This window comes from Grus americana, chromosome 16 (genome assembly GCF_028858705.1).
Source record: "Grus americana isolate bGruAme1 chromosome 16, bGruAme1.mat, whole genome shotgun sequence".
In the NCBI taxonomy this organism is placed as follows: Eukaryota; Metazoa; Chordata; class Aves; order Gruiformes; family Gruidae; genus Grus; species Grus americana.
The window spans coordinates 16,403,172-16,428,918 of record NC_072867.1 but is presented as its reverse complement, the minus strand read 5'-3'; the positions used below and the strand labels follow the sequence as shown (position 1 = coordinate 16,428,918).

Here is a 25,747-nt window from a genome sequence, read left to right as displayed (position 1 = left end):
AGATAACCCACGGCCTGTGCATTCAGAGCCCCGCGTTGCGGCACCGCACGGCCTCAGCCCTGGTTTATGCCCGTCAGTATTACTGGGGTCTGCACGAGAAAAGGAAACCCCCAGGCTGAGCCTTGCAACTCTCCGTCTCTACGCACTGCTCAGGTGCTGCGCATCATGCGCTCTTTGTAAGTGCTCCACAGGGCTACCTGTCCAGGGCTATCACGTCTTTCTTCCTAGAAAACAACTGTATTTCACACCCAAGATCACAGACCTGGGAACACAGGCTTGGAAAGCAAGCTATTAAAGTAGGGTAAGAGGAAAGTGTTACCCAATAAAGATGCAAGAATTGGTCCATCCACAGGATCCATCAGGAGAGCTTCTTTCTCATAGTACTTACTAGAAGAAATAAGAGAGAGCAGAACACTGTAGCATTTCAGCCCCCTGGGACTACAAAACGGTACAGTCAGTGGTTTTAAATCACTGTGATGCCCTTCTCTTTCTGCATCACCCCTTGATGGCAAGAGGGCAAGAAGCCCTTAACCGGCTGTTTCTTCTAGCCGTGAAGTTCCTGGGGAACAGACGCCCTCCTGCAGCACGACGCAAGCATCACCATCTCCTAACAAAACATGCCCAGGACTGGAGATGACACCTCCCCAGGACAGGACCCCTCAGCACGCAGTTTCCAGCAGACAAGGACAACGCGGTCCCCGACAACCCAGCCATCAGCAGAGCAAGCGTGGCCTGTCTTTATTTTAGGGAGCGTACGGTGGCCACCAGCAGCAGGGTACCCATCAGAGTGCCCGTGACGGGCACAGAGCAACGCAACTGGCCTGTCCCATCCAGGGACTTCTCTGGCCCACTTGGGCACAGCTCAGCCGGCAACACCTCCGGTACCATCGGAAGGGGCAGATGCTGTAGTGAGCTGGGATGGGCAAATGGTTGGGCTGTGCCAGCACTCACCTGCTGTTTTCTACCAAGTAATGCACGATTTTATCCAAGACCTTTTCAAAGAGGGCTGTGCGGATCCAGAGGTGCTTGATGGCTTGAGGAGACAGGTTGGGCAGCTTCGGCATCTTGCGCACATTCTCCGGGATGCCCTGGACTTGATTTCGTCTTTAGGGACACAAAGCAGAAGACAACAGCGTCACTGGCTCGGCACCGAGCACTGCGGGAGCCCAGCCCGGGGTTTCAGTGGTGCTGACTGCGGTGGCTGGGGGATGCGCAGGGAACCGCAGGGACAGGGCTCTGGAGACTCCTCCCTGCATCTATTGCACCCCCTACTCCAGAAGGCCCACATCTGCATTTGAAAACTGACTCCAGCAAATCGGTTTCCCCGCTGTAAAGGCGCCCTAGAACAAGCCTCTGCCTCAGCAGAGTCCTCCAACCCACACAGCTTTTCCACTGGTGCCCGAGGACAGCGGTCTGCAAGCAAAGCGGCTTATCTTAGGACAGCATAAAGATTCCTCCCCCCAGGTAGCTGCGCCATCCGTCTCCCTGGTTCCTGTCCAAGGATGAGTAAGCCACTCGCAAACAGAAGTTGAGTTACTGCAGGTTCAAGCCCTGCACATTGAGGCAGACCAAATTTGGTTCCAGTTGGCTTAGCGCACTGCTCCATAAACCGTGACCGTTCAGGAGCGAACGTGCTTAGATGTCCCTGGAGCACGAGACAAGGGGCAGAGGAAGTAAGAACTTGTCCATCCTGGCTTAAACCACAACCGCAGCTCAGAGTCTCCTAAAAAGCAACTCATTCAGTCAGAGTACCTGAAGCCCGAGGCAGGACTCAGCCCCACCAAAGAGCCGTTCCTTCTGTAGAGGCTCAAGGTGGACACTGCGATCCGCAGCCATACCCAAACTACACGCCCACACCGACACGCGAGTGACCCGTGGAATATAGCAACGCTGGTGCCTTACGCGTTCTCAATGAGCTGCTCCAGGTCTTGCACCTTCTTGCAAAGCTCCTCCGCCAGAGGAAAGCTCTTGCCCACCTTCATAAACAGAGCTGCTATCTTGTTGCTGCGCAGGAACCCTGCCGCCCTCCGCTTCAAGCCGTACAAGACACAGGCTTCCACAGCAGCTGCAACAGAGCAAAGCCGTTAACTGAAGCGGCAGGAGAACTCGGAGCTCACGTCACTACAGCCAGTCTCCCGCTGCATCCGTGCCCTTACTGCACAGCGGAAATGTTTCCCAAGAGGAAACCAGTGCCACGTTCCGTTCCTGCCTAAGCAGACAGGAGGTTAGGGAACCCAGATGTCTTTTTGACCCGAAGCAGCAGACAGCGGTACGGCTTTTCTGCCTGCAGAGTCGCCAGTTCTGCTGCCTAACAGAGGTACCGTCTCAGTTTTGCAAAACAGAAGAATTGAGCTGGGTGATGGCTATTAGAAGCTTGGCCAGTCCGAACAAAAGGGCTAGCTTGATGGAAGCAAACACGAGCTGCGGGTGTGCGAAGACGTAAGCACTTCCACGGAGAGTTAACTTGTGCCTGCTAACGTAGACCCAGGGTCTCCCTGAAATCACCCGAGAGGGACTAGTCAGGCAGACTCACTTGTCTTGGACTCACTTATCTGACCAACCAACAGCCTAAAGAGATCCTACCAGACTGGCCATGAACTGGGAACGTGCAGCTTCCGGACCACAGAGGTGGTGTCCCTGCCGCCAACGGCGAGCGGCCTGCGCCGGCGTGCCGCGCTACCAGCCGGGATTAGGACGTCTCGGAGCACTTTGCTCACTCATAAAAACCGAGCGGGAGAAAGGACTCGGACCGTTGCGTTCGCAGCCCTTTGTTCTCAAAACGCCAGGATCTGGCTCCAGTACACGATATCCTGAATGCAAACAAATCGATGCTGACGCTGGGAAATCTCAGCACGCACGGAGGTCGCATCCTGCTTCCAGGTCTGCGCTGCACGATCGCTGTTCCCAGAGCGGCGATTTTCCCAGCAGAGGAGCGACCGGCTCACGACAGTGATCGCACGAGTCAGGAGCTGCCGAGAGCCCGCTCGCACAGAGCCTCCCGGGTTCGGCCTGTGGGAGTGAACAGTTTATCTGCGGTTTAACAGCTCGAAGCCAAGCGTGGCTGTACGCTGCACGGTGATGCAGCTGGTGCTGCTCCCCTGGCTAAACGTGTCCAAAACGGTTTTCAGAGAAAACGTCCTCCTCAGACATGAGACAACTGACAGGCGAGCGCGCTGCATCTTCTCCAGGTAGGGTCGCTGCTTTGCTAAGCAGGCAAACAGGCTGACGTTCTCCTCACGGGTTTCTTGCGGTTTAGAGAGAAACAGAACAACTCTCTGAAGTTTTCCTGTCGGCCCAGTCTGAGGAACGGGAACGGGAGATTTTGGCCATGGCCCCCTGCGCTGGGACGGTCTAAGCAAGAAGGACAAAGCGAGAGACAGGCAGACTGAGGACTTCTAAAGCGGCAGAGGAAATAGGGCGGTTTTTTCACAAAAAACCTCAGTGTTCACACAAACATTTTCACAGAAAAACCCTAAAGGCAAAGAGAACCTGGGGATAAAGCACAGGCAACGCCAGGAGCTCAGCCTGGCTTCAGAGACCCTCCCTGCTCGGCGGTGACTCGGTTGGCCCCTCGCAGCTGGTACGCGGCAGTGAAGTCCCCGTGCGATGCTTCGCCTAACTCCCCGCACTGGGCTCTGCCGAAAAGCAGTGTCAGGCGCTCCCCAAACCACAGCGAGTGCCCGGAAAGCACCGGCCGCCTGCCCTCTCCTGCCAGGCTCCCTGCCTGCGCACGCCACGAGCGGGGAGCCCGGGGAGCCGGCTCTGCTGGCGACGGGAGACGGCGATGACTCCACAGAAAGACGCACACGCGTACAGGCTCCACCGGCAATCTGTTTGCCGGCGTCCCCTGGGAGGGCTCGGGATGGATGTCTAGTGTCAAACACAGACTTATTAAACAGGCTGATCAAAGCACTGGAAAATTACACAGACCCACAGTTCTGCAGGCTATTGATCTGGGTCTGACAACAAGCTTTCTGGTGCCCGGCACCCCTCCTTCCCCAAGAACGCGACGCTGCAGAGCGAGCCACGCTGAGCCTTCCCTGCAGCAGCCCAGCAGATGCTGATTCGCCTCTCGTTTGGAAAGGCATTTTTTCCTACAGCTGAACAACTCTGTGGAGACATTTAAAAAGACATTTCATGCAGACCCATCAACAACAGCTCCCAGGGCTGAGAGATGCTCTCATTACCTCTGCTCTGCTTAGTGCCGTGCCCGAGTTCACCGCCGAGCAGGCAGGGCGGGCAGCAGCCGAGGTGCTGCGAGACGCGTCCTGCGCTAACAGCGGAAACCCACCACGCTTGGGCCAGCCAAGCCCTGCTCACCCAAACCCAGCCACGCAGAGCCGCTGGCTGGACACCTCGTCTGTAAACAAAGCCCTAAACAAACTCCTCCGAAGCCCGGACGCGTGCAAATAGCACAGCCTGTGCACAGATGGGGCTCCCTACCTGGCCCAGAGGACTATTTGCAGCTGCAAAATAAGACCAGATTGCTTCATGGCTTTGGGGCCAAAAGCGAGAAGACCCACCCCTCCCTCACGCACACGCAAATCGCCCTCCCCCACGTCCCTTCACTCCTTTGTTCTACGCTCCAAGGCTGAAATACAAGCGTCAGACACAAACCCGCCTGAGACTGCACCCAGTCAAACCCCCTCCAGAGCGCCCAGCCACGGAGCAGGCATCTCCCAAAAGCTCAGGCAGATCTCCGCTGCTAACCTGGGCAGGACGGAGCAGCAGTCGTCAACCCCGGTCAGGTGAGTTCAGGAGCCAGCTGGAGTGGAATCACAAGCAGAAAAGCCACAGCTTTGTTTCTGGAATGTAAGGTTGTCCTGACATACTGCTGAACAAGAAGCCACAGCAGCACCTTCAAAACCCGATGCAGCCGGGCGCCGGAGCTGCCGGACACGGTGCAAGAGCAGCGCTGGCTTTGTGGCATGCCCAGCTCCGCCAAGCCATCAGCTCTCACATCGATTATGCTGCCAACCAGCAACTTCAGGGCCCGGTTTTCTGGCAGCTGCACATGATAACAAGAGGCCAGCAAGGCAGTGAGCCCGAAAAGCCCCTCTGCGCCTCGCACCCACCCTCATACGCCAGGAAGAAGAGTCACGCAAGCAAGCCTGCGGCAAGCTGATGAGGTGGCCCTGCCTGTACGGCCCACCAAAACACCTCAGCAAACCAGGAGCCCTCTGCCTCCGCTGGACCCCGGCGTGCCGTACGGTACCGAGCCAGGACGCGGCACCCCACCCCGGCAAGCACGGGGCTGCGCGAAGCAGCCCAGCCGAGGGGCCACCGCGGCTCAGGGCACCGCAGGGACCAGCGGCCAGGGCCACCTCCCTGCACTGCAGCCCTCCGGCAGACAGCCTCTGCCCGGCACCGGGGGCTCCGCGCGCCCTCAGTTCCACGCCGAATTTCCAGCAGATGAACGAGAGCGCTCATGCTCGCGCAGGAGAGCAGCAGATGGCTTTGCTCGCAGATCGCCGGTGCATCACCTCCCTGCCAGGCAGGGAGCAGCACAAGGGAGAAAGCCCGGACTGCTGAAAACCCTCCGGAAAGATGGAGCAGTCATCAGCATCTGTCCTCAACTCACAGCCTGAACCAAAACACTACTCCTGCTGGCAAAACTACACACAAACGTACGCTCTCCATAGGAAAAACTCTCCCTGCGCTCTCCCAAGGGCTCAGAAGCGTGAGCACATAAACTAAGTGCACCGGGTCCATGCTAAACCCAGGGGTAACGGTAGTTTCTTTTTTAACCTTATGATTTTTTTGAGCCCAGTTCATAACTTACTGCCACCACTGCCAACGGACACTGCAAGAGAAAGTCTCTCCCCATCCCCACAGCAGGGACGCACAGCGCAGGGGCTCTGTGCAGCTACACCCAGGCAAGCTGGGAGGTTTATTTCTTGGCAAAAGACTAAAGATGTTTGAGATCCCGAGAGCGTTCTGGCCTGGCACGATCCGAACCAGTCAGGGGTTGAGCGTGAAGGCAGTCTCAGCACTGATGTGGACACCGAAGCCCTCAGCTCCCGCAGGCCCCCAGCCCCGCTGCCGGCTCTCCATCAGCCTCCCAGGGCAGCGCGAACGTGACAGATGCCAACTCGCGTTTGTCTGCTTCAAACCCTTCCCTCGTGGGCAAAACAGGGCAGCCGCCCTTTCCTGCCAGACCACTGGTTTCATCAGAAGGGGTTTGTGGTACGCTGGCTACGCAGAGGATGAGGAGGGCTCGACGAGGAAGGCGGCTCTTCCCAGAGAAAAGGGCAGCTCTGCCTAGCCAGAGCCAGGCTGGCAGCACGCTCTGCTTGTCAGGGACTGAGGTTATTTATAAGCTCACCCGGCCCACGGAGAGCCACAGCACCGAGGAAGATGCACATACCATTCAAATGAGAGAGCAACAGCAGACAGACCAGAAGGTGCGGACTCCAGAAGCCAGGGAAAGTGCAGCAGCATCATTAAGAAGCCAGAAGGACCCAATGAGCCCTTCGTGCCTGGATGCCTCAGCTCCGTGTCGCAGGAGGCTATAAATAATTCCAGGCTGTGAAGCCTCGTGCTGCACAGAAAAGCAGAGAATGAGTCACACCTTGAAGTCTGTTCTGCTCTTTCGATGCCATTCGGTCGACAGCGTACAAAGGCACGCGGGGCCTGAAAGCACCACCTGCGTGTCTTTTATGCGAGGGTCCAGGAGAACAGGCAGAAGGCAGCCCCTTTGCTCTCCAGAGCAGAAAAGGAGACCTCACAGCTCCCTTCTCTTTCTTTTTTGTGCCTGTCTGCAGATGCTACGGTCTTACTCAGTGGCGACGGCGCTGCACGAGCCTTCTCGGAGCAACTTCTTCAAAAGCTAGTTGTCATCACTTCTGTCATCTTCTTCCCAGCCTCCAAATTAGCAAGCTGCCCTTCAGCTATTTGTAAATGGAGGAGCGCAGCTCCCCCTCCGCACGCTGCCTGCAGCGTTTGCTCAGCAGCAGCCACATGGCCCCAGCCCGGGTGTGCTGGAAGCGCAGCTGACTGTAACTCAGCAAACATCTCTGCTGAGAGCGACAGGCACAGCAAGCAGATCTGGCTCCAAACGGGCACAGGCTGCCACCCCCTCACCTGGAAGCCAGGGCTCGTGGCGTCGGAGTAGAGCAGCAGAGGGGTTCCCTGGCAGCTTCGGTCCCAGGGCTGAGCCACAGGACGACACGGGAGTTTATTACTTTGCCCTTTAAAGAAACTTGCTCGGCCGAGGACCCTGCAGGGTCCACATCCCCGTCTCAAATCCCTGGCGGCAGCAACGCTGAGCAGACACCCCGCAGCAGCGGAGCCCGGCTGTGCCGGTCCAGGCTCCTCGGTTTGCAGGAGCGATGCTTCCCCTTGGAGCGACGCTGGGCTTTCAGCAGGGACGGCGAACTGTCACCTGGGGAGGGGAGGTGGCAGCAAACAGTAAGCCACAGATAAAACCCACCCGTAGCCTTCCCAGCACCTGGGAGCAGTCTCCCCCAAGGCCCTTTCAGCCGAACCGTCTGCAGGGGCCAGCCAGCATCCCTCCCTGAGCACTGCTTCTCTTCGGAAAGCGGGGAAGGTTTGTCAGCCGGTCTGCGCCCTGCAGAAAGGCAGACCGTTTGTTTCTGCCATCTAAGCGCTTTGCAGAGACAACTGCTGGCCTGGGAAGGACCCCCGGTCTCAGGCGTCCACCATCGCACGGCAGCGAGGGACAAGGAGGCGCCCGAGATCCGCTCCAGGAGCGCCCAGGCACGTTGCAGAGGCCAGGCGCTGCCCAGCGGTGCCCCCAGGGATCCCCCCCAGACCTCCAGGACCGCCACGAGCGGTCTGGCCGTGGCTGCTAGGAAGGCTCAGGCCGAGGGAGCCCACAGCATCACCTCCACTCCATGGCAGAGCCGGGCCCAGACTCCGGCTCTGCATCTGCCGGCGCTGCAGCCGCCTGCTCAGCCATCGCCCTGCGTGTTGCCATAGACACTACCGTGGCAGCCGGGCGCGGGGAGAGCCGGCACGTGGCCGATAGCACAGGCGCCAGGGCTGCAAAATTGGTGAGTGGGCAGAGAGGGAGCAGAGTTGCTCCCAGCAGAGCTACGACCATGCCTCCTCTGTCTGCCTTCTCAGTAGAAATCCGTGAAACGCAGAGGGCAGCGGGCACGAGCTCCTCTGGAGATCACCGCATCCTGCTAAACGTCGGGGGGAAGCACAGCTTCCTCCACAGCCGTGCACGGCCACTGAGCGTGCGAGATCAGACTGAGCCAGGAGAAAGGGCAGCGCCCGCCGTGCAGATGGGAGCTCTACCCGTGCCAGAGCTCTGCCGGGGCGCGGGCACGCACGCCGCACTCCCCAAAAGCCCCTTCCAAGCAGACAGATGCTGCGCTCCAGGACGAGGCATCCTGCCCTGGGAGTCAGCGGGCAGAGGGGACTCTGACCACTTCCATCAGGAGTCCAGGGAGGGACTTTGTCTTGCAAAAATCAGGGAGCATCCCAAAGAGGGCAATTCCACCCATTTTGGCGGATGCAGCCTCATCTCACGCACACAAGCGGGGAAGCACAGCAGGGTAAGACGCTCAGCACAATCAGTAGCCCTCGGCAAGTCACCTCCACCATTTGCCCAGTGCTGTCAGTGACCAGCAGTGACAGCTTTGGCATCCACACCGTCCCGAGAGCCACCGCGTCTGGCAGAACGCTCCGTTGCGACGCCGATTGCTGCTCTACATAACATTGCCCAGGGAAGGGGCTGTCAACAGACTCAAAACCAAAGGATTTCCTGGGAAAACCACCACTGTGTAAGCCTACGACCGTGCCAGAGGACAGCAAGGGACTTGCTCTTCTTCCACAGCAGTCACTGGTGTCTCCCAAAACCAGTATTCACCTCTCAGCTGCCACTGAGGAGACGGAGATGGAGGGCACCGGGCGCCTTGCCGGAGCGCGCTCTCGAGCTCTGGGGGAGCGGGTAAGCACCCAACTCTGACAGGGCTGCCGGGGCACAGAAGCCACAGCTCACGTCTGTGATTAACGCTGTCCCTTTGTTTCCTCGAAGCCCCCCTTGGCTCCAGCCCCACCCCACCTGCACCCCCAAGGAGCTGAGAAATTTTCTTAGCCAGGCAGCACCAGCACAAAGGGCCTGGTTCCGCGGCCAGGGCTCCAACCACCGCGCTCATCCGACAGCCCGAAGCGCTTACCCTGCTGTCAGGCTAACTGGTTTCTGCCTATGTTTGAAATTCAAACGCCGCCCAGCCCACCAGCCAGGTCTCCCCACTTTTGCAAACGCCGACCCTGGCGGCGCTGGGTGGGCTGGGCAACCGAGGCTGCTGCAGAACCTGCTTTACCCGGGCATTAACTGTGTCCGAGGCGGACTCTTCTCCTCCAGTTTGAACGGGTGACCGAAGCTGCGCAAAGGACCAAAACAATCTAATTTTGCCACTCGGATTGCAAAGTTCTGGTCCAGCCCCCCGAAACAGTCTCCAGCGCAGAGCAGCTGCCGAGAGGAGCCCGGGCACCGCCGCCACGCGAGCTCGCCAGCCGCGCCGTGCGTCACCGCGTCTCGGTCGCGGTTTGGGCTGCCACAAACCGGGAGCTGGCAGGCTGCCCCGAACGCTGCTCCCGGGACGCGCCGGCCTGCTGAGCTCTGCAGCGGGGCAGGGTGCTGAGACCTGGCTTCAAACTCGTGACACGTCCCACCAGGAACAAGGCTGCTCCCTCCTGCCCCACACCCCCTTTGAGACACAAATACTCCTCCTCTCCTCGGGATCTCTGCTCCGCAGTCCTTGCCCAGAGCGCACCCCCCGCCCCCCCAGCACGTATCACAGACAAAAGCCAACAGCTCTTCAGGGAAGTTTTTACAAAACGCGTGGATGGATTCATTCCGAAACACTTCCACGTTTACAAAATTGTCACACCAGTAGGAAAAAAAAAAAAACCAACAGGTGAAAAAAGCAGTTGAAGTGAAAAGCATAGCTTCCAGAAAGCAAGCCCGAAAGCAGCACAGTATCAGAGCAGGTCTTCCACAAACTCCACTTAAAATTCCCTGGCAGCCTCCAGCCTCTCTGCTCCCACACTCATGCAGACTGAAGACTCCTTTCCATAAATTCCTGTTCCACAACACAAAGAGATATTTGGACTTAACAGACTTTCTGTTGAATCAATTCTCAAAGGAATTAAAAGGAAAACATCATTTCTAGTATTTCTTAAGTGACCGTATACACTGCCAACATCCCTCCCTCTTTTTGAGGGATACCTCAATATATTTTAAGCGCAGAGCGAAGGCCTCAGGGACTCGGACCGCTGCCAGAACCAGCCATCCTCTGGCACTAACCACCTCCCAGCCCCAGCACAACGCCCAGAGCGGGACCGTGTCCCCAGGAACCGCGGTACCACGGCCCCAGCGCTGGGCAGGGACAGCCCAACACGGAGAGGATGCTCCAGCCCCCGGGTGACGCCAACATCCCACCGCCAGCGACTCACCACAGAAGGAGATGATGTGGCTGCTGTCCTCATGCACAAACTTCCTCGTCACCGCCTCCTCCATGATCTGCTTCACCTGTTGAACAGAGGCCCAGTTAGAGAAAATCTTGAATTTCAGCCACAGACCGGGGTGAGGAGACGCGTGGTGGAGTGGGCACGAGGTGCTCTGCTTGCTTCATGTCTGTAAGGAAACCTCCTCCGCTCTCTGACTTCTCGAATCGCCTCTGATGGCGCACGAGGTCTCACGGAGTATCACCGCACCTTCGCTCGTTGAGCATCACCAGCTATGTCAAAAAGTCAGGTATTAAAAAAAAAAAAGGGGGGGGTGTTTTGGTTTTTAGAAACTTCAAAGTAGGAAAACCACGAGTAGAGAATTAAGCGTGGAAATCAAGCATCAATTAGATAAAAGACATCTTAATGAAGGTAACGGTACTGTTATGTTCTTTCATTTTATGGGGATTTGACAAATTTCACGTGACGCAGCTGCCCCAAATGACTGTAATTATCCATCAGTGCCCCAGTCCATGATCACCCGGCACCAAATGTGACCAGGAACGCTATCTGCATAGCGACGCAATCGGCGCTGCCCTCCCACTGCCTGACTCTCGCGACACGTTACTGGCACTCGTTTCAGCGCAATTAATCAAAAGGAAGCTGTCGTGTAGGTCGCACATCAGGGGCACGATTAGGGGAAGAAAATAAATAGGAACCCACATAAATTAGGAGCGTAATTTTTGCAGACACGAGATGGGAGGTCAGACCTGCCAGGTAAGCGAGCTGCACGGGACAGACGCCAGCCTTGGAGAAGCTCCCAGGGCCGCCTGGCTGCTCCGCAGCAGGAGCTCAGAGGAGCCTGAGCAGCCAAGGACTTCCAGAAAAAAGAAATCCGAGTACCTCGAACACTGCTGCTCTTCCAGCACTGACGCTGCCCCGCTCTCCCCCTCCCACCGAGGGCACCCCTTTCGTAGGGTACGGACCCCTCAGACCTGTTTTGGAGACACGCAGGGGTCAGAGCCCCCAGTTACGCATCCCCTTGGAGCCAGCGGGTACAACGTGCCGCGGTGAGACTGGTTCCCCGTGGCTGGGCTTCACCTGCTCGAACAGCACAGGATTATGGTGCGGGGCTCGCCCTCACCTTTCCAACGCGGAGCCCTCCCCACGGTGCCTGCAGCCTCAACACAGGTACCTGAGCCAGCTCGCAGCTCTCCAGAACACCTTCCCACGCAGCCCGTGCTGTTTCCTCGGTATTTCGGAGCTAGAAAAACCGGGCTAGACAGAGCCTTGTTCCAACCCTACGCAGCAAGTACAGGCTACGAACCTGAGTCGCTGTCAAAGGAGAGGATTTTGTAAGCGCTTTGAGTTCCTATTTCCGACGATCAGCGTCCAGCGCAGGTTGCCAGCAGATCGTCCCCACTTGCTGAACGTCTCCTGTCGGAAGCGCGTTGTCCTCCCCCCACATCTCCCACTGCTCCCGGGAGCGACCTTGCCAATGCGCTGAGCTCAGTTATCGAAGGGAACACCAAAATACACGATGCTGCTACTACACAGTACCGGGCACCGCAAGCGACCTTGCACTCTCGCCAGAAGTGACTTCTGCCAGTGCCCGCAGGCTGGGGGTGCCCTGACTCAGGGTGGGACGCCGCGTGGAATGCCCTCAAAGCTGGAGGATGCGGGGGGCCGCGGTCCTGCGATCGGGGCAGAGCAGGGAACGCGGAGCAGCAGCAGCAGCATCTCCGCTCGCCCCCATGGCCCCGTAGGACGCGGGAGCTGCACACCAGGGATGTGGAGTTCAGTGCTCAGAGGGGTCTGAGCCTGGCTCAGGAAGGGCTGGAGAAGGAGGCGTTATTAATGAAGGAGGCGTTATTTATTAATGAAGGAGGCAGCCCCAAACCGATGGCCCCATGAACCGCCGTAGCTCTGCCAGCCGCCACCCTCCACCCAAACTGCTTACTCGACACCATGCCCACCGCAGCCTCGCCGGCGAAGCCCTGGCAGCTCATACCAGCAGATGACAGGATCTGCTGTCCCCTGCCTGTCCCCCCAACATCTCCCCAGCCCTGGTGTGAGCCCCGCAGCCCTCCCAGGCAGACCCCAGCTGTCCTGCTCCCGAGGTGCCGTGCCTCTTACAGCCAGACTGTCCCACCCTGCTCGGAGCGGCGGTGACTTCCATCCCCAGCTGCCACCCTCCCTAATCCTGCTGAAATCAGCAACGATCCAGGTGAAGGTTTGGTCCTTACGCATTCAGTGCTTAACTGGTTTTCCTTTGAACTCCAGAGCGCCAGCGAGCCTGGATCTCCTCTTCTAGTGCCTCTGTAACACCTTGCTTTTCACTCTTTGGTTTCAGAAAACACAGGGGAGGGTTCAGGGTGCAGAGATGCGGGTGTAAGACAGGCTCTGCGTATCAGGACGTTCTCTCTGAAGGCACAGGGTAAAGGAAAAACCAGCAGGCCAAGACTTGCCCAAGCAAACCCTGCGTGTATGAGAGACCTTTAACCGCACCGCGTGGGGAATTAAACTTCTTCGCAAGATATAATCAAGGTCAGATATGCACAGCTGACAGCTCAATAAAAGCAATCCTTTTACGAATATTGATTAAGAAAAAAGTCCTATCGAAAGCCAGAAGCGTATCTCCGCATGTCAAAGCGATCAGGTCAGCTCCCAGTGCTGCTCTGCTCCGGCGTGCGGGGTGACTAACAGAGCCTGCTCGTGCCCCCAGGGCAGCAGCACTCGCACAGGGATTTCACCTGCATCGCAGCAGCTCAGATGAGCCGACCGACCGTGAGTCAGGAACTCACAGCAGGGAACGTCACCGAGATGCGGACCCCGGGACTGGAGGTGGCTCAGAGCGCCGGGAGATTCCCCTTGGCACAGCACGACGCAGCTCCGGCAGCTCCTACATCCCGACCCCGCGCTCGGAGCAGCGGCTCCAGCTGCAGGAACGTCCCGGGCACAGAGGGCTCTGCTCCCTCCTCTACCTCAGTGCTTTTTTGTGGCAAGTGGCCGAAAAGTGCAGCTGCCCCTTATCAGGGCACCTTCAGCACGGCGAGGTTGGCAAGCCCTCCATCTTATTACGCCCGACGTACAGTTTTGCCCCTCGTATCGCTGCCACGTGCTGAGTGCCACGGGAGGGGGCAGCTGCAATCCTCGCTCGGGCTTCACGGCTCCAGCAGGGTTTTATTTTAAACTTCAACAAGAGAAGGAACACCGTGAAACCGGAACGGGGACAGAGCAGGTCCCAGCACAGGAAAGGAGTTCTTCTCTTCCGTGTGCTGCATTGTAGCGAGACCTATCCCTTGACCTTGGCCGCAGCGGTGCATCAGAGACGGGAAGCAGCGCGCACCTCTTGTCCTCCAGCAACCGGTGCCCAGGTCCACACCAAAACAGAGATCCTCCTTTTCCTCCACCCGACATTACAGGAGTCCAACACAGCCATGCCAATCCCTCCTTTCGAAACCCCGGTCGCCCCAAGAACCATCACCGATGAGCCCCTCGTTGCAGCCCTGGCAGAGAGGTCCAGCGACGCACGCCTTGGGGCCCCCAGGGATTCCCCCAAATTCGGCTTTCCCTGCAGGCTGAGCTGCCTTCGTCCAGATGGCTGACGGCCCTTGCCGGGCTGAGCTTCCTCTGACGGCGGGGCACGGGCACTTCTCTCACACATCCAACTAATCTATTAGAAAACGACGAGCACACAGATATAAAACGTACCCTCACGGCAACGCCGGTATTGTCCGTGTTATAAACCCCCAAAACAAACTTGAGAATCAATGCACGTAGTTACCGGCTTCTGATTAAATTAGGAACTTATTCAAATTTAAGCAGTATGGTCATATATTTGTCGGCCACCCCTTGCGCAAGCCGTGGCCTCGCCGCCGCGACGCGATGCCCGCAGTCACACGCCGGCAGGACTGCCTTCTGTGGGGCAGGGACCATCTGCTGATTTGGCACCCGTGGAGCGACCGGCACAGCGGGACTCCGGCTCTGACCGGGCGTCTTGGTGCCAACACGGCACAACCAACCTGCACTCTCAAGGCACACAAAAAAACCCAACCTTGCAAGAGATGCAGTTTAGTGGAAAATTACTCATTAATAGAGGAAAAAAAAAAAAAAAAGCACTGTATTGACTGAGGTTATCGCATTAAACAAAATAAATCACAGGTATCTAAAGAAGTAGAAGCGGAAAGGGCATTGCAACAAGGGCGCTCACCGGCCGTGAAGGGCTGGAGCAGAACGGGAGCAGCTGTGCAAGACACAGAAAAGCCCCACAGGTAGGGGCCACGCAGACAGGTACCCTCCCCTAACAGAAAACAAGCGGCATACCCAAAAAGTTTTCCAACAAAACAATCTTACATTTGCTCATAAATGGACATGGCTGGCATCTGCCAGACAGCGCCAGCCCAGAGAACCCCAAAATTGTCGGCGGGTTCTCCCCGGCTGCTGCCCGTAGGTCCCGAAGGGCTCTCCCAGCCGGCTGGGATCACGAGCGCGGCCGCAGCAGCCGCCACCTGCCACCCGCATCCTCTCCTGAAAGCCAAGCGGGTTTGTGACGCTGCGGGGACGGGGAACGCCAGCTAACCCACGTTTGGCTCGCTCCACAGAGAAGACTTGAACAGCCTCTAAATACGCTGCATTCCAGCATTTTAATGCTAATTCTCATATTGTAGCCAGAACAATCTCGACAAATGAAGCTGCCCACTCTTTATCTAAAGCCAGTCTAAGGAAAATGAGATGTTTGCTCTTCTTTTATTAGAAAGGAAATTAAAGCAGCAACTAATAATTTAGCTGTAGGTAAACTCGAGGGAAATATCATAAAGTATTGCACAGCGATGCAACCCAGCTGTGAGCACAGGAGAAGTCAGCCCCTGCTCCGGGAGAGCGGGGTCACAGGGACACCCCACAACAAGGTGTCCACGCAAACCCAACGGCATTAGCTGCGGTTCCAAAAAGACAGCGGCGGACAGGCTAGCCTCGGCACCGCCGCCTGAATCGCTGGCTCAGGAACAAGTGAGCTAGTCCCCCTTTGCTTCACGTGCACGTCTGAATTACAAGGAAAACAATTTTTTTCTCCTCCTTGTCCCATCTCCAAAGCCGGATCCAAGAGCCGCAGGCACTGAGAAGAGTCCTCGGGCTACGGCGTTCATCAGGGCCGTCGGGAATCCCGGCACACTCAATTCAGACCAGGGATTTGAGCTTGCACCCCCGTACCTCCAGCCAGGTCCTGATCCCAGAGGTCTCAGCCTCTCCTTTGGATGCCCTGGGCCTGGCCAGCTCCATCGCAGCCAAAACTTTGCTATTAATGTTTTGTTGGACTAACCACTTTTTTTTTTTTCCCCTGTTTAAAAATGAAAACAAACCCTTACGTATCCAACAGCCCCCGGAGCCCAGTGAGGGACGCGGGCTTAGATCTCTCTGCTACAAAATTCCCAGGGCTACGCTTCGTCTCCAGGTCCAATTTTCCCACAACAGAGCTTCATAACCGTACCCAGCCCCGGCTGTCATTTACATTGGAGGAGCAAGCCAAATATTGCAGCAGTTACAATAACCACCAAGGTGCAGAGAGCAGGAGCAAACCAATAATGCTGGGTTTAATTAGTCTAAGGCAATATTGACTCACAACTCTGTTTTACCTGGCTGGATTTTTTCAGCCAAGCCACCATACACCTCGTACCCTAGATTATTCAGTAATGTTTACAGTCACAATTTTTCCTGCCACGCTTCTTGCAAAGCCTTTCGCTGGTTATCAAGGCACGCGCATCGAAGCACGGCATCTCCCGTATATTCGGCCACGGTCGTAGCTCTGTGCAATTGTTTATAGCAAGCCAGATGCAAACAGAGTCCCCAGCTTGATCCTTTTCCCAGACCTGTTTCAAGGCGAAGCTTGGTCACTTTGCCGAAAGGGCGGCAGAACAGCGAGCCCTGTGCGATACGGCCACGGGGACGCTCCCAGGCGTGGGACTGTTTGCTAGACCCAGCCTCAGGGGTCCCGGAGACAGGACCCCGGAAAACGGCCTCTGGTACGGAGACACAGGGGTAACAGCCGGGTGCTCAGAGTCCTTCGTCCCCCTCCACGGGGACAAAGCAGCCAGGCACTGAAGGATGCACGGCCAGGGCAACGGGAGAGCAGAGCCAGGTCTGATGTCAGCCCCTGTAGCGGGACTTTCCACAAAAAGAGTCACTTCATAGAAATAAAAGCTACAATAAAATAAATGCCTCCAGCGATTGAGTTGGTCTTTGCAGAAGTATGTTTTTAGAAACTGCTATCGATCTGGTTTGGTCAGAAACAGCGAGACCTTCTGCTGAATGTTCAGGTAACCCACATCCTGAAAACAAAAGATACGCTGGAAATGAAGATGTCTTCTGCTACCTCTGAACACCCATCTCCACGTGGGGTGTCAAGGATTTGGGTGGGATGAGACGATGCAGCACCAGAGCCAGGCGGCTGCCTGCATCCTCTCAGCTCCCCCTTGCCTAGGAGGGCAACCAAGCACCGACCATTGCGGTGCCCCACAAAACCCATCTGCTCACCAGCAGCACCGCAATAGCTCGGAAAAACCCCGGCGGATGCAGGAGGAGCCTTGGAAATCCCTCCTCCTGCCCATCTCTTTCCAGCAGGCTGCAGGAAGACGACTCTTATCCCGAGTAAACATGCGAGGAATCAAGGAGCATCCCCGTAGGCACCAGGCACAAACGAGCCCTGCGTTCAGGATCCGCGACTGCCGCTTGTCGCTCGTCTCCTCACTAATTCTCAGCGCGTGTCCTTTCCACCAACCGGTTTAATCTGCTCTCCTATGTGTTTAAAAAACCCAAACCGAAACAAACAAAAAACCCAACAAAGCCCCCCCCACTGATGATGTAGGCTTTAAACTTGGTTTGCTTTTGTATATTTGCTTTTCAAATTCTTTTATGAGCTGTTTTCTCATTCTCATCGCAGTCTTTAAGTGCTGCTTTGATTAGGTATTTGGGAGTTAATTCTAGCACTTAAAAATCCCATTTTACATGATAGTTTTGGTGCAACAAGTCCACGTGGGCACTCCTTGATGCAATCTGAGCATTTCTTTAATTGCTTCTCCGAATCAAGGTCTCTTTCCAGGAACAAGCTCTGCTTAAGCTCCACAGGAAACAGTTTCCCACACACCGTACAAGACCTGTCCCCGTAGCACTACAGCACTATCGCTTCTCAGGTGTTATAAAATGCTACAGGATCGCTTAGCGAAGCAGATGCAATATTAAGAGAACCCTGGGCACGTTTGCACCGGCGAGGACAAACACCGTCCCTCGCACGGCCGCGGTCACGCTGCAGGGCTTTGCCACCGGGTCACCCCGCGGACGTTTCCCGGCAGAAACGCGAGGCTGGGTTCCGTCTCTGGCTCTTACCATGGCTTCACCTCTATCTAGTTCCCCTCACAAACCAGATTTATCTTCTCATTTGAAAATGAAATGTCTGCCTATTGCCATGCTTGTTGCTTTAGCCGACAAAGCTACAACATCCTTTTGTAGCAGACTTGTTTATAAAACTGACGTTATCAAACGGCGTTGCAAGATACAGTTTCTTATCTTTCCAGCAACAAGCACCCCGATTATTCCAAAAGCAAGTTCCAGACAGGCTTTTCCAGCACCATCCCAAGCCGCAGCCAAGCTCTGCCACTTCTCTAAGAGTTTACTAGCTGACCATTAAATAATTCCAATTAATTCTGCTCCAGTCAGTTAAAATACTGCCAGCTTCAGCGTACACGCACTGTTTACATCCAGAGACTTCGAGGACTCTCCCGCCAGCCATTTCGATGGACCGACAGAGACCACGGTCCCCTCGCAGAGCGCGGGGTTCCTCTGCGGCGCCGGACTCTTGCCACGCGCTTGCCCTTAAAGCCGTTCGGCAGCTCCACGCTCCTGCTGCCACAGAAACACCGACGGCAATCCCACCAACTGAGACCTTTGGCTTTACTAAAAGTCTTATTTAATTATTTATCACCGCTTACTAAATAAAACATTGCACCTTCTGCGGCTGGGGTGTCATCCGCGTGAGACACGTGGGGTTTTCCGGCCAGCCGGCAGACTTTCCACGGGAACCGCGTGCGCTCACCGCTGGGAACTGGGCTGAGTCTCCGCGGGGGGTAAGGGGGGAAAGGAGGCGTTAACGCATATAAACTCTGGATGTTTAGGCAGTTTGCTGGAAAGGAAATAAAAAAAAAAAAAAAAAAAGATGTTAAATGGAAAGGTCCGTAACGCAGCATCGCACTCTGGGGGAAACAGGAACGATCCCAGTGACGTGTATTTGCTGGCAATATTTTGCACCGGACTTTCTTCATAGGGCAGCAACTTTTGGGCAAAACCCGTACATCCAACAGTAATTTGAGATCGTTTAGGATCATGTTATAGCTGCTTCTATTCCTGTTGTGCTCATCAAACACAAATTTCCATGCCATCTGTTGGCACTGCTGGCACTGCTAGCTGCGAGATGCTCAATAAAGACACCGCAACATTTCGGGAAAAACTTTAGTCATTTCTCTGTTTCCAGCGCCTGATCTCAAAGCTTTACCCTGTTTTATTCTGCACCCATCACACCACAAAGCTTTTGTTTTCCGAGGCGCTAAATGTTAACGCTGACAAGCGTTTCGCGTTCGATCAGCAAACGTGGCACAGACCGACGCTGTTTGCACCGAACCCAGGTGCAACTTCCAGCCCCAAATTGCTTTGAAGTCCCGAATCTGTGCAAAAGCCAGGTATTTCCATGGCAACGGCCGGGATGCCACAAGGAGAGGAGGATGACAGAGAGGAGAGGCTGGGTGGGGAGGAAGGAGGCACCTCCGACCGCCGAGAAGGGAGATGAAGGAAGGAGGAAAGCAGCACGAAAGCCGTGCTGGGTAAGAAAGAGCAAGCCGGGGGCTCTGGAGTGGGAGAGCACTTCTGCACACCACTGCTTTTATCTTCAAAAGGAGAGAAAATGGTCCCCAGCGATTAGTAATACTCTTTTCAGAAGAGATCGATGCAGGCAATCGAGAAATGCTGCATTAAAGCCGTCTGTTTACTTTTGATACAGGAACATTTGAAAAAGGCTGACCTGGGTGCTCGAGAGACATCAGAAGGTCCCTCTGCAAACAGCAGCTTTCATTACAAACCTGCAGCTTATCATCCTCATCTTCATTTTGCCTGAACAGTTTTGACAGCTACACAAAGGCCTTTTTTTTTTTTTTTTTTAAATTGGCCTTGAGAACATTTAAAGCTATCAACATTAATTTTTCAAATCCTAATAACATTAAATTAATTTACAATTTTCTACCAATCCAGAAGGAAATAGCTGGCATTGACACCCGCAATCTGATATTTTGGAACTCCGGGCATACATACACGGTCCAGAAAAACAAAGCCAAGCTACAAAAATATTGCTCTTCCCAGTCCCTCTGTGTTACTTAGCCACGAACTGGACAACACAGCTGCGTAGCGGCGGCACTTCATTTACGGGGTGGGAGGCAGAGAGCCCGACTGCTGGCCCTACGATATACGATGATGGAATTAGTCAACAGCTACATAGCGACAACCATTCAAGCTATTAAAAAATAAACAATACATCCGATAAGGGCCCGTGGGACATCAGCGAGCAGGCTGTGGTCAATCAACAGCTTTTAAAAAAATTCTAAGAAGAGGCAGCAAAATGTTCCGTACGGGCGCAGCAGTTCCTGACGAGGAGCAGACTTAAAGCTACCTGCCGGGTGGCGAGTTAAACATAAACTAAGTTTTTGCAGAAGAATAAGCAAGACAACTGTTTACTTTCGTATTCCATTCAGCTTTTCACACAACCCATTTGCCAGGCGCGGTGCAGCACAGCCCGTATGTCACGGGTACCACCTGCTCCTCTGCGCGATGCGATCGCCCGGAGGCAGGCAAAAACACCCCCCAGGATCCTCCTCCGTGCAAAATGCAACGTGCAAAACGAGGGAAGGAGCACGGGTTGCAAGAAGAGTATTTTCAGTTGAGAATCCAACACCCTTTTAAACTTGGGTATTTCAGGCTCTGGGTTTTTAAAGAAGCCTCGTTCCATCTGATAACAGCTCTAGAAAAAAAAATCAGAGAGGATTTGGTTATGCTGCTCATCCTGCGTAACAGGAAACAGGATTCCTCACAAAGTCATACCTTCACTCCTTCCCTTGCAGTCTGCTGACAAATAGTCAATTTTGCAGCTTTCAGGATTAGTCTGATTTATTATGACCATATGGGGGGGGAAAAAAAAAAAAAAGATGGTGATAGCACGACTCATTTCAACCTGTAAATCTACTGCAGAGCAGGACTTCTTAAAAATAAAAATGCCTTAACCATGGCAACAACCAAATATCGAAGTCCATTTGCTCACTGCGGTGCTTCGGGTAATTTTGATTTACTGTTTATCCACCTTCTCTAATCAGACCTCGTCTTCACAATGTTTTATTCACTCAGTTATGGCACTAGGACGACAGACGTGGCACGGCTTCCCAAGCGTGATCCGTGGCTGTCCCCGGTCTCAGCGGAGCTCACCGGCACCCAAGGACCTCAGCGGATCACATGGAGCCGTGGCTGAAGCAAAACCAGACGTGGTCTAATGAAATGAGAATATGCAGTTTTGTGAAAGGTAAAAATTCCAGGAGGGGGGGGGGGGAGGAGGAAGAGATTTCTGCAGTTGGCCATTTCTACTACTCCTTGGAGTCTGCACAAGCTCCTGACTTAACCTGAAGTCAGTCTGGGAGAGGAAGAAACAACAAAAGCATGAGCAAAACGGGCGTAACGGCCAGGGACCAACAGGCAAAAGAATGCCCCACCAGCTCCGGGTTTCAGGGATGTTGCTAAATAATTAACCACAGCACCCATGGGATCGTGTCTCCCCGGGTTTTGGTGTTTTTTTTTTTAAATCGTAACAGAGCAGAGCCCGTTGGAGAGAGCGCAGAGCGGGGGTCTGCCACGGAGCTCCGGGGCTGTGCACGGGCAGCCCCACCGCGCCGGCCCAAGGCTCTGGCCAGGTCTCTGCCTCCAGCAGCACTGGGAGAACTGGGAGAATCCCGAAGGAACGCGCAACCACCCGGTGCCTGCGCGGGCGAAGAACCCACACCCGCACTGATGCCCCGAGGCAGAGCCCAGGGCGATGAGACCCACAGAAAACACAATCTGTGCTCTGTGTTAGCACTGCCCTTGCTAAAGGGCCGCTGGAGAGATGCTAGATCGCATCACGCGCCCACGTCATGGCACCGTGACGCGTCGGCTGGCGGCATTTCACCAGGGCAGAAGGGCTTTCCCCGTACATCACCTCTCTCCTTCAATCTTTACTTGCATTCACCAAACCCTCGTACGATACGTTTATTTTACAAAAGCCGGCGGAAGGGCACGTCACGACCCTCAGCTCTCCTCCCCTAGGCACAAGCTGCACTTTGTTCAAGCACACAGGCCCCGGAGGAAGAGCAGCCCGGTACTGAACGCCGGCGTGGAAGATGCTCGCGTGCCGTGCCAGCTTGCAGAGGCCACCGCAGTCTCCAGATGGAAGCTCCCGTCCGCCGGCCGAGCGGTTTCACCGGCACGCCGATGGGCAATCCTCGCCTCCCATCCTGCAGCCGACGCGCAGCCTGCTGTTTTGTCTCTCTCCGCTCAGGAGGAGTCGCAGACAGACGGTAATAATGAGATGTCAGCTTCATCCACGATGCTAAATAAATGTCATACCCTTTTTCTGGTTTAATGGCTGTTGCCAAGGCAACAAGTAGTATTCCTTACCACCACACCCGGCACAGGATTGAAGGTGGGAAGTGGTCTGGATGAACAGCCAAACACTGCGCTGTCACCCTCCCCGGACCTACCACCCACAGGTCTGCTCACCCTGCTCCGAGCAGGGTCTCCAGCAGGGACGTTCTACTTTCCAGAGCCCGTAAGCAGGATTTCAAGCTGCTCGTGAGACCAGAAACAAAACGTCACACATCACACCCTCCAAAATCCCAGGGGAGGTGACCTGCAGGGACAGACCACAGGCAGGAGATGACAACGACTCCCGGCGCCCCGCCACACGGCGGAGCAAGCCCAGGTTCCCCGGCAGCGGGTCCCATCACATTCGGCCGCTTCAGACCCCGCGGCCAGGGCTGGGTAGCTCAGGCGGCCCCGCCGACCCATGCAGCCCAGCTCCACACGAACAGAGCAGTGGGACCCTCAGCTCCTCGTCTAGATCTACCATCCGCTCGCTGTGGTCGTGCTACGCACATTACAAACGCTAAGCTCCGCACAGACAGGAGCTTGAGGCAGCTCAGCATCAAACACAGCATAAACTAGCAGAGAGTTAAAGACGCCCAAGAGAGAGAGCAGAGCAAGCAGATGTAAAACGCCATCGCCTTGCACTGGACACACAAACACACATGTGCGCGTTCCCCGGTTTCTTGGCTGGCTGCTGCGCGCAGCCCCGTCCGCGCTGGGGTCCCCAACACCCGGCTGCCTCCCGCCCTGCGAAAGGGCACGTCGCTGCAACGCGGGGCTCGTCCCAGCCCGGCTCCAAGGCGAGCAGCACCGGCAGTCGCCCCTTTTTCCCTGTGGAAAATCACGGCTTGCGAGAGCAGCCCTGCCACCAGCCAAAGCCGATTTTCCAAAGACACAGGACACCGGGGTGCCAAAATTCAGCGGTGCTGCAGGGATGCTCCTCCACCCATCCACCCACCCACCCACCCAGGAACCGGGCACCCACGCTTCGCCCGGCAGCTGCAGCCCACGCCGCGGGGCGGGCTCACGCTCCGGCCCGTTGCCCTGCCCGGGGCTGGGGGTTATTTTGGGAAGGACCGTTCAGCTCGCTGCAGCGGCACCGGCAGGAGCCAGCGGGACGCTGCGGACAGGCGAGCCCGGGGCCGGGGCTGCCCTCCGGGGAGGGTCCCGCCGCAGACGCCCGTCGCCGCAGGCGGGGGGGGGGGTCACCGAGCCGAGGCAGGGGAAGAGCAGGGGGGACGCGGACGGGGCTTCTCCCGCGGGGGTCGCCGCGGTCCCGCACCCACCTCCTTCTTGACGGTGCGCAGCAGCCGCTGCCGGGTCTCCGCCTCTGTGTGGAGAAGGGAGAGAGGCCCGTTAGTGAGGCCCCGGCCCCGGCCCCGGCCCCGCCGCCCGCGCCCCCGGCCCCGGCCCACGCCCGCCCTACCCGCCGGGGCCGCCGCCATGGCCTCGCTCCTCCGCTCCGCAGCGCCGGCAGACTGGCGGCGGGGCCGCTCACGGGGCCGGGCCGGGCAGACCGAGCCGCCCCGCCGGGGTGGGGCCGCCGCCACCGCCAATCCGCGCGCGCCGCCGGGCCTCGGGCACCCCCGGCAACGGGGGGTGGGGTGGGGGGGGGGGGTGTCGGTGTGTGACCCCAACCGGGACCGGCCCCGCAGCGGGGGGACCCCATCGAGCCCCGGTGCCTCAAGTGGGGCGCGATCGGCCCCGCCCCCCCCCCCGGGCACCCCCCAAGTGGGACCCCCCCATCTCCAGCGAGGCCCCCAGCGCCCCCCAACCCGGAGCCGAGGTGCCCCGAGGTGTCCCGAGGTGCCCGGGGACGGCGACCCGCGGGGCGGGGTGACCCGGGGACGGGGCGCAGGGCCGGAGCCCTCGGTGTGTCCCCGCGTACGGGGCCGCTCCGGGGCGGGCGCAGCCGGGCGGTGCCCGGGGCCGTGCGGGGCTTTGGGAGCTCCGGGAGTTGCACGGCGGGGCGAAGGGACGGTGTCCGGGCAGCCCCGCGCCACCCAGGCGGCTCCCGTGGGCTCTTCCACACCGGGAAGGTGATAACGAGCTGAAAAAAAACTCCTCACAGGAGCCCCCAGATGCCTCCTGTCAAAATCCCAGCCCCTTCAGAGAAAGCCGTGCCGAGCGGCTCCCGTTAACGTGTCTGCTGCTTTTCTGCTCCCTGGCTTGCTGCTCCTGGACATTTCCATAGAAACAGGATCCCGGCTCCTTCGCAGTCCAGTTTCCAATAACTACAAACCGCATTAGCGCGAGGGCAGCGGCGCCCGCCATGCTGCGTGCCGGCACGAGGCCGCCGGCCACCGACGTGACCCCGGCTGACCCTCGCTGCCGTCGCGTGGGAAGGGACTCGGTCCCGGCACAGAGAGTGGGAAGTTCCCACGCTGTTACGAATCCCCAGCCCCACCAGCCCCCCGTGACCCCCCAGCCCTGGGCACTGCTCCTCCGTCGCGCCCCAAGCTGGGCTGTGTCCTCTGCGCCGGAGCAGCTGCCTTTCGCTCCGTGCTGGTGCTCGGTGGCCCCGAATATGGCAGGAACGTCTGTGCCGATGGCTCCCCTCTGCCGCCTGGGCTGGGCGTCCTCTGCCAGCGGGACCGGAGGGAGCTCTGGACTCGAGATTAACCCCAATTTGGCCCCTTCTGTATTTTACCACTGGCACAGAGGCCAGGAGAATACCTGCACCATATCCCTTGTAGAGAAAACTTCTTTCCTTGTACCTGTTTGCTTTTCGCTGTTTATTTGCTTGCTAAATACCCTGTTAACAGAGATGGTGGCAGCGCAAATGTCACCAAACTGCAGCAACGGGGCCGGCTTGCTTGGGAGTATGTGACTGCTGATCCAGGTGGATCCCAGAAAGATTCTGGCACTGGGATCCAGCCTGGGCAGCTCTGGGTGTCACTGGTGGGGGTCACAGCTCCCGTCTGCAGTCACTGGGTGTGACTTGACCCTTGGGGTGCTGATGTCAGCCCGGTGAGTCACCCCTGGGCTCAGGCTGACGTCCCCGCGAGTGACACAGCACTTGGCATGCCAAGTCGGGGGTCTCGCTCCTGGTTTGTCGGTACAGCCGCGGCTCTGCGCCCCACGGCCGCCCGCTGCTGACCCCCCAGGCAGCGAGCCGGGGTGCTCGGTCTCACCATGTGGCATTTGCATCTCTGCTGCCCAGCAGCCTGTGCCGGGGGGCTGTCCGTGGAGAGCCCTGTGGGTGGGGTCCCCTTCCTCCAAAAGGGGTGCGGGAGAAGAAGGACGGAAGGTGCTGAGAGCAGAGCCCAGGGCTTCTCAGGTCCGACCGAGGACCCGCACAGCCGGCCAGAGCCAGGCTGCAGCACGTCCCCCCGAGGGGCTCAGGCCGTGCTCGCAGTCAGCCCAGGCAGCTTGTGCCAAGCTCCGCTGCTCCGCAACTCCGCTTGTCATTTAATGATGGCCGCGGGTCCTACAGTCTTGAACAGGCAATTAAGACGGGCTAATAAACACTCATAATGAAGGCATCGCAGCCTCATAAAACACTGTGTAGGAGCGCCATCAGATATCAACAGTGAATCAAATTACCGGGGCCAGAGACAGCCTACTCGCTCCCCCGACCCCGAGCTGCCGCGGGGACAGCGTAGAGCCGTGGCTCTGCATCAGT

At 57.1% G+C, this 25,747-nt stretch overlaps 1 protein-coding gene across 7 annotated transcripts in view; it reads right to left on the bottom strand.

The window, feature by feature from the left end:
• SGSM1 (small G protein signaling modulator 1) overlaps positions 1-23,617 on the bottom strand; it is a 47,424-nt gene extending 23,807 nt beyond the window's left edge. For all 7 annotated transcript variants that reach the window (XM_054844416.1, XM_054844420.1, XM_054844417.1 and 4 more), the window contains exons 1-6: positions 23,549-23,617; positions 23,409-23,452; positions 10,432-10,507; positions 1,903-2,065; positions 952-1,104; positions 320-387 (exon numbers count right to left, since the gene is read on the bottom strand). In XM_054844416.1, coding sequence (XP_054700391.1) covers positions 320-387; positions 952-1,104; positions 1,903-2,065; positions 10,432-10,507; positions 23,409-23,452; positions 23,549-23,567 — 523 coding nt within the window. In that variant the 5' untranslated portion in view covers positions 23,568-23,617. The remainder of the gene's footprint in view (positions 1-319; positions 388-951; positions 1,105-1,902; positions 2,066-10,431; positions 10,508-23,408; positions 23,453-23,548) is intronic.
• Between the last annotated feature and the right edge of the window lie 2,130 nt (positions 23,618-25,747).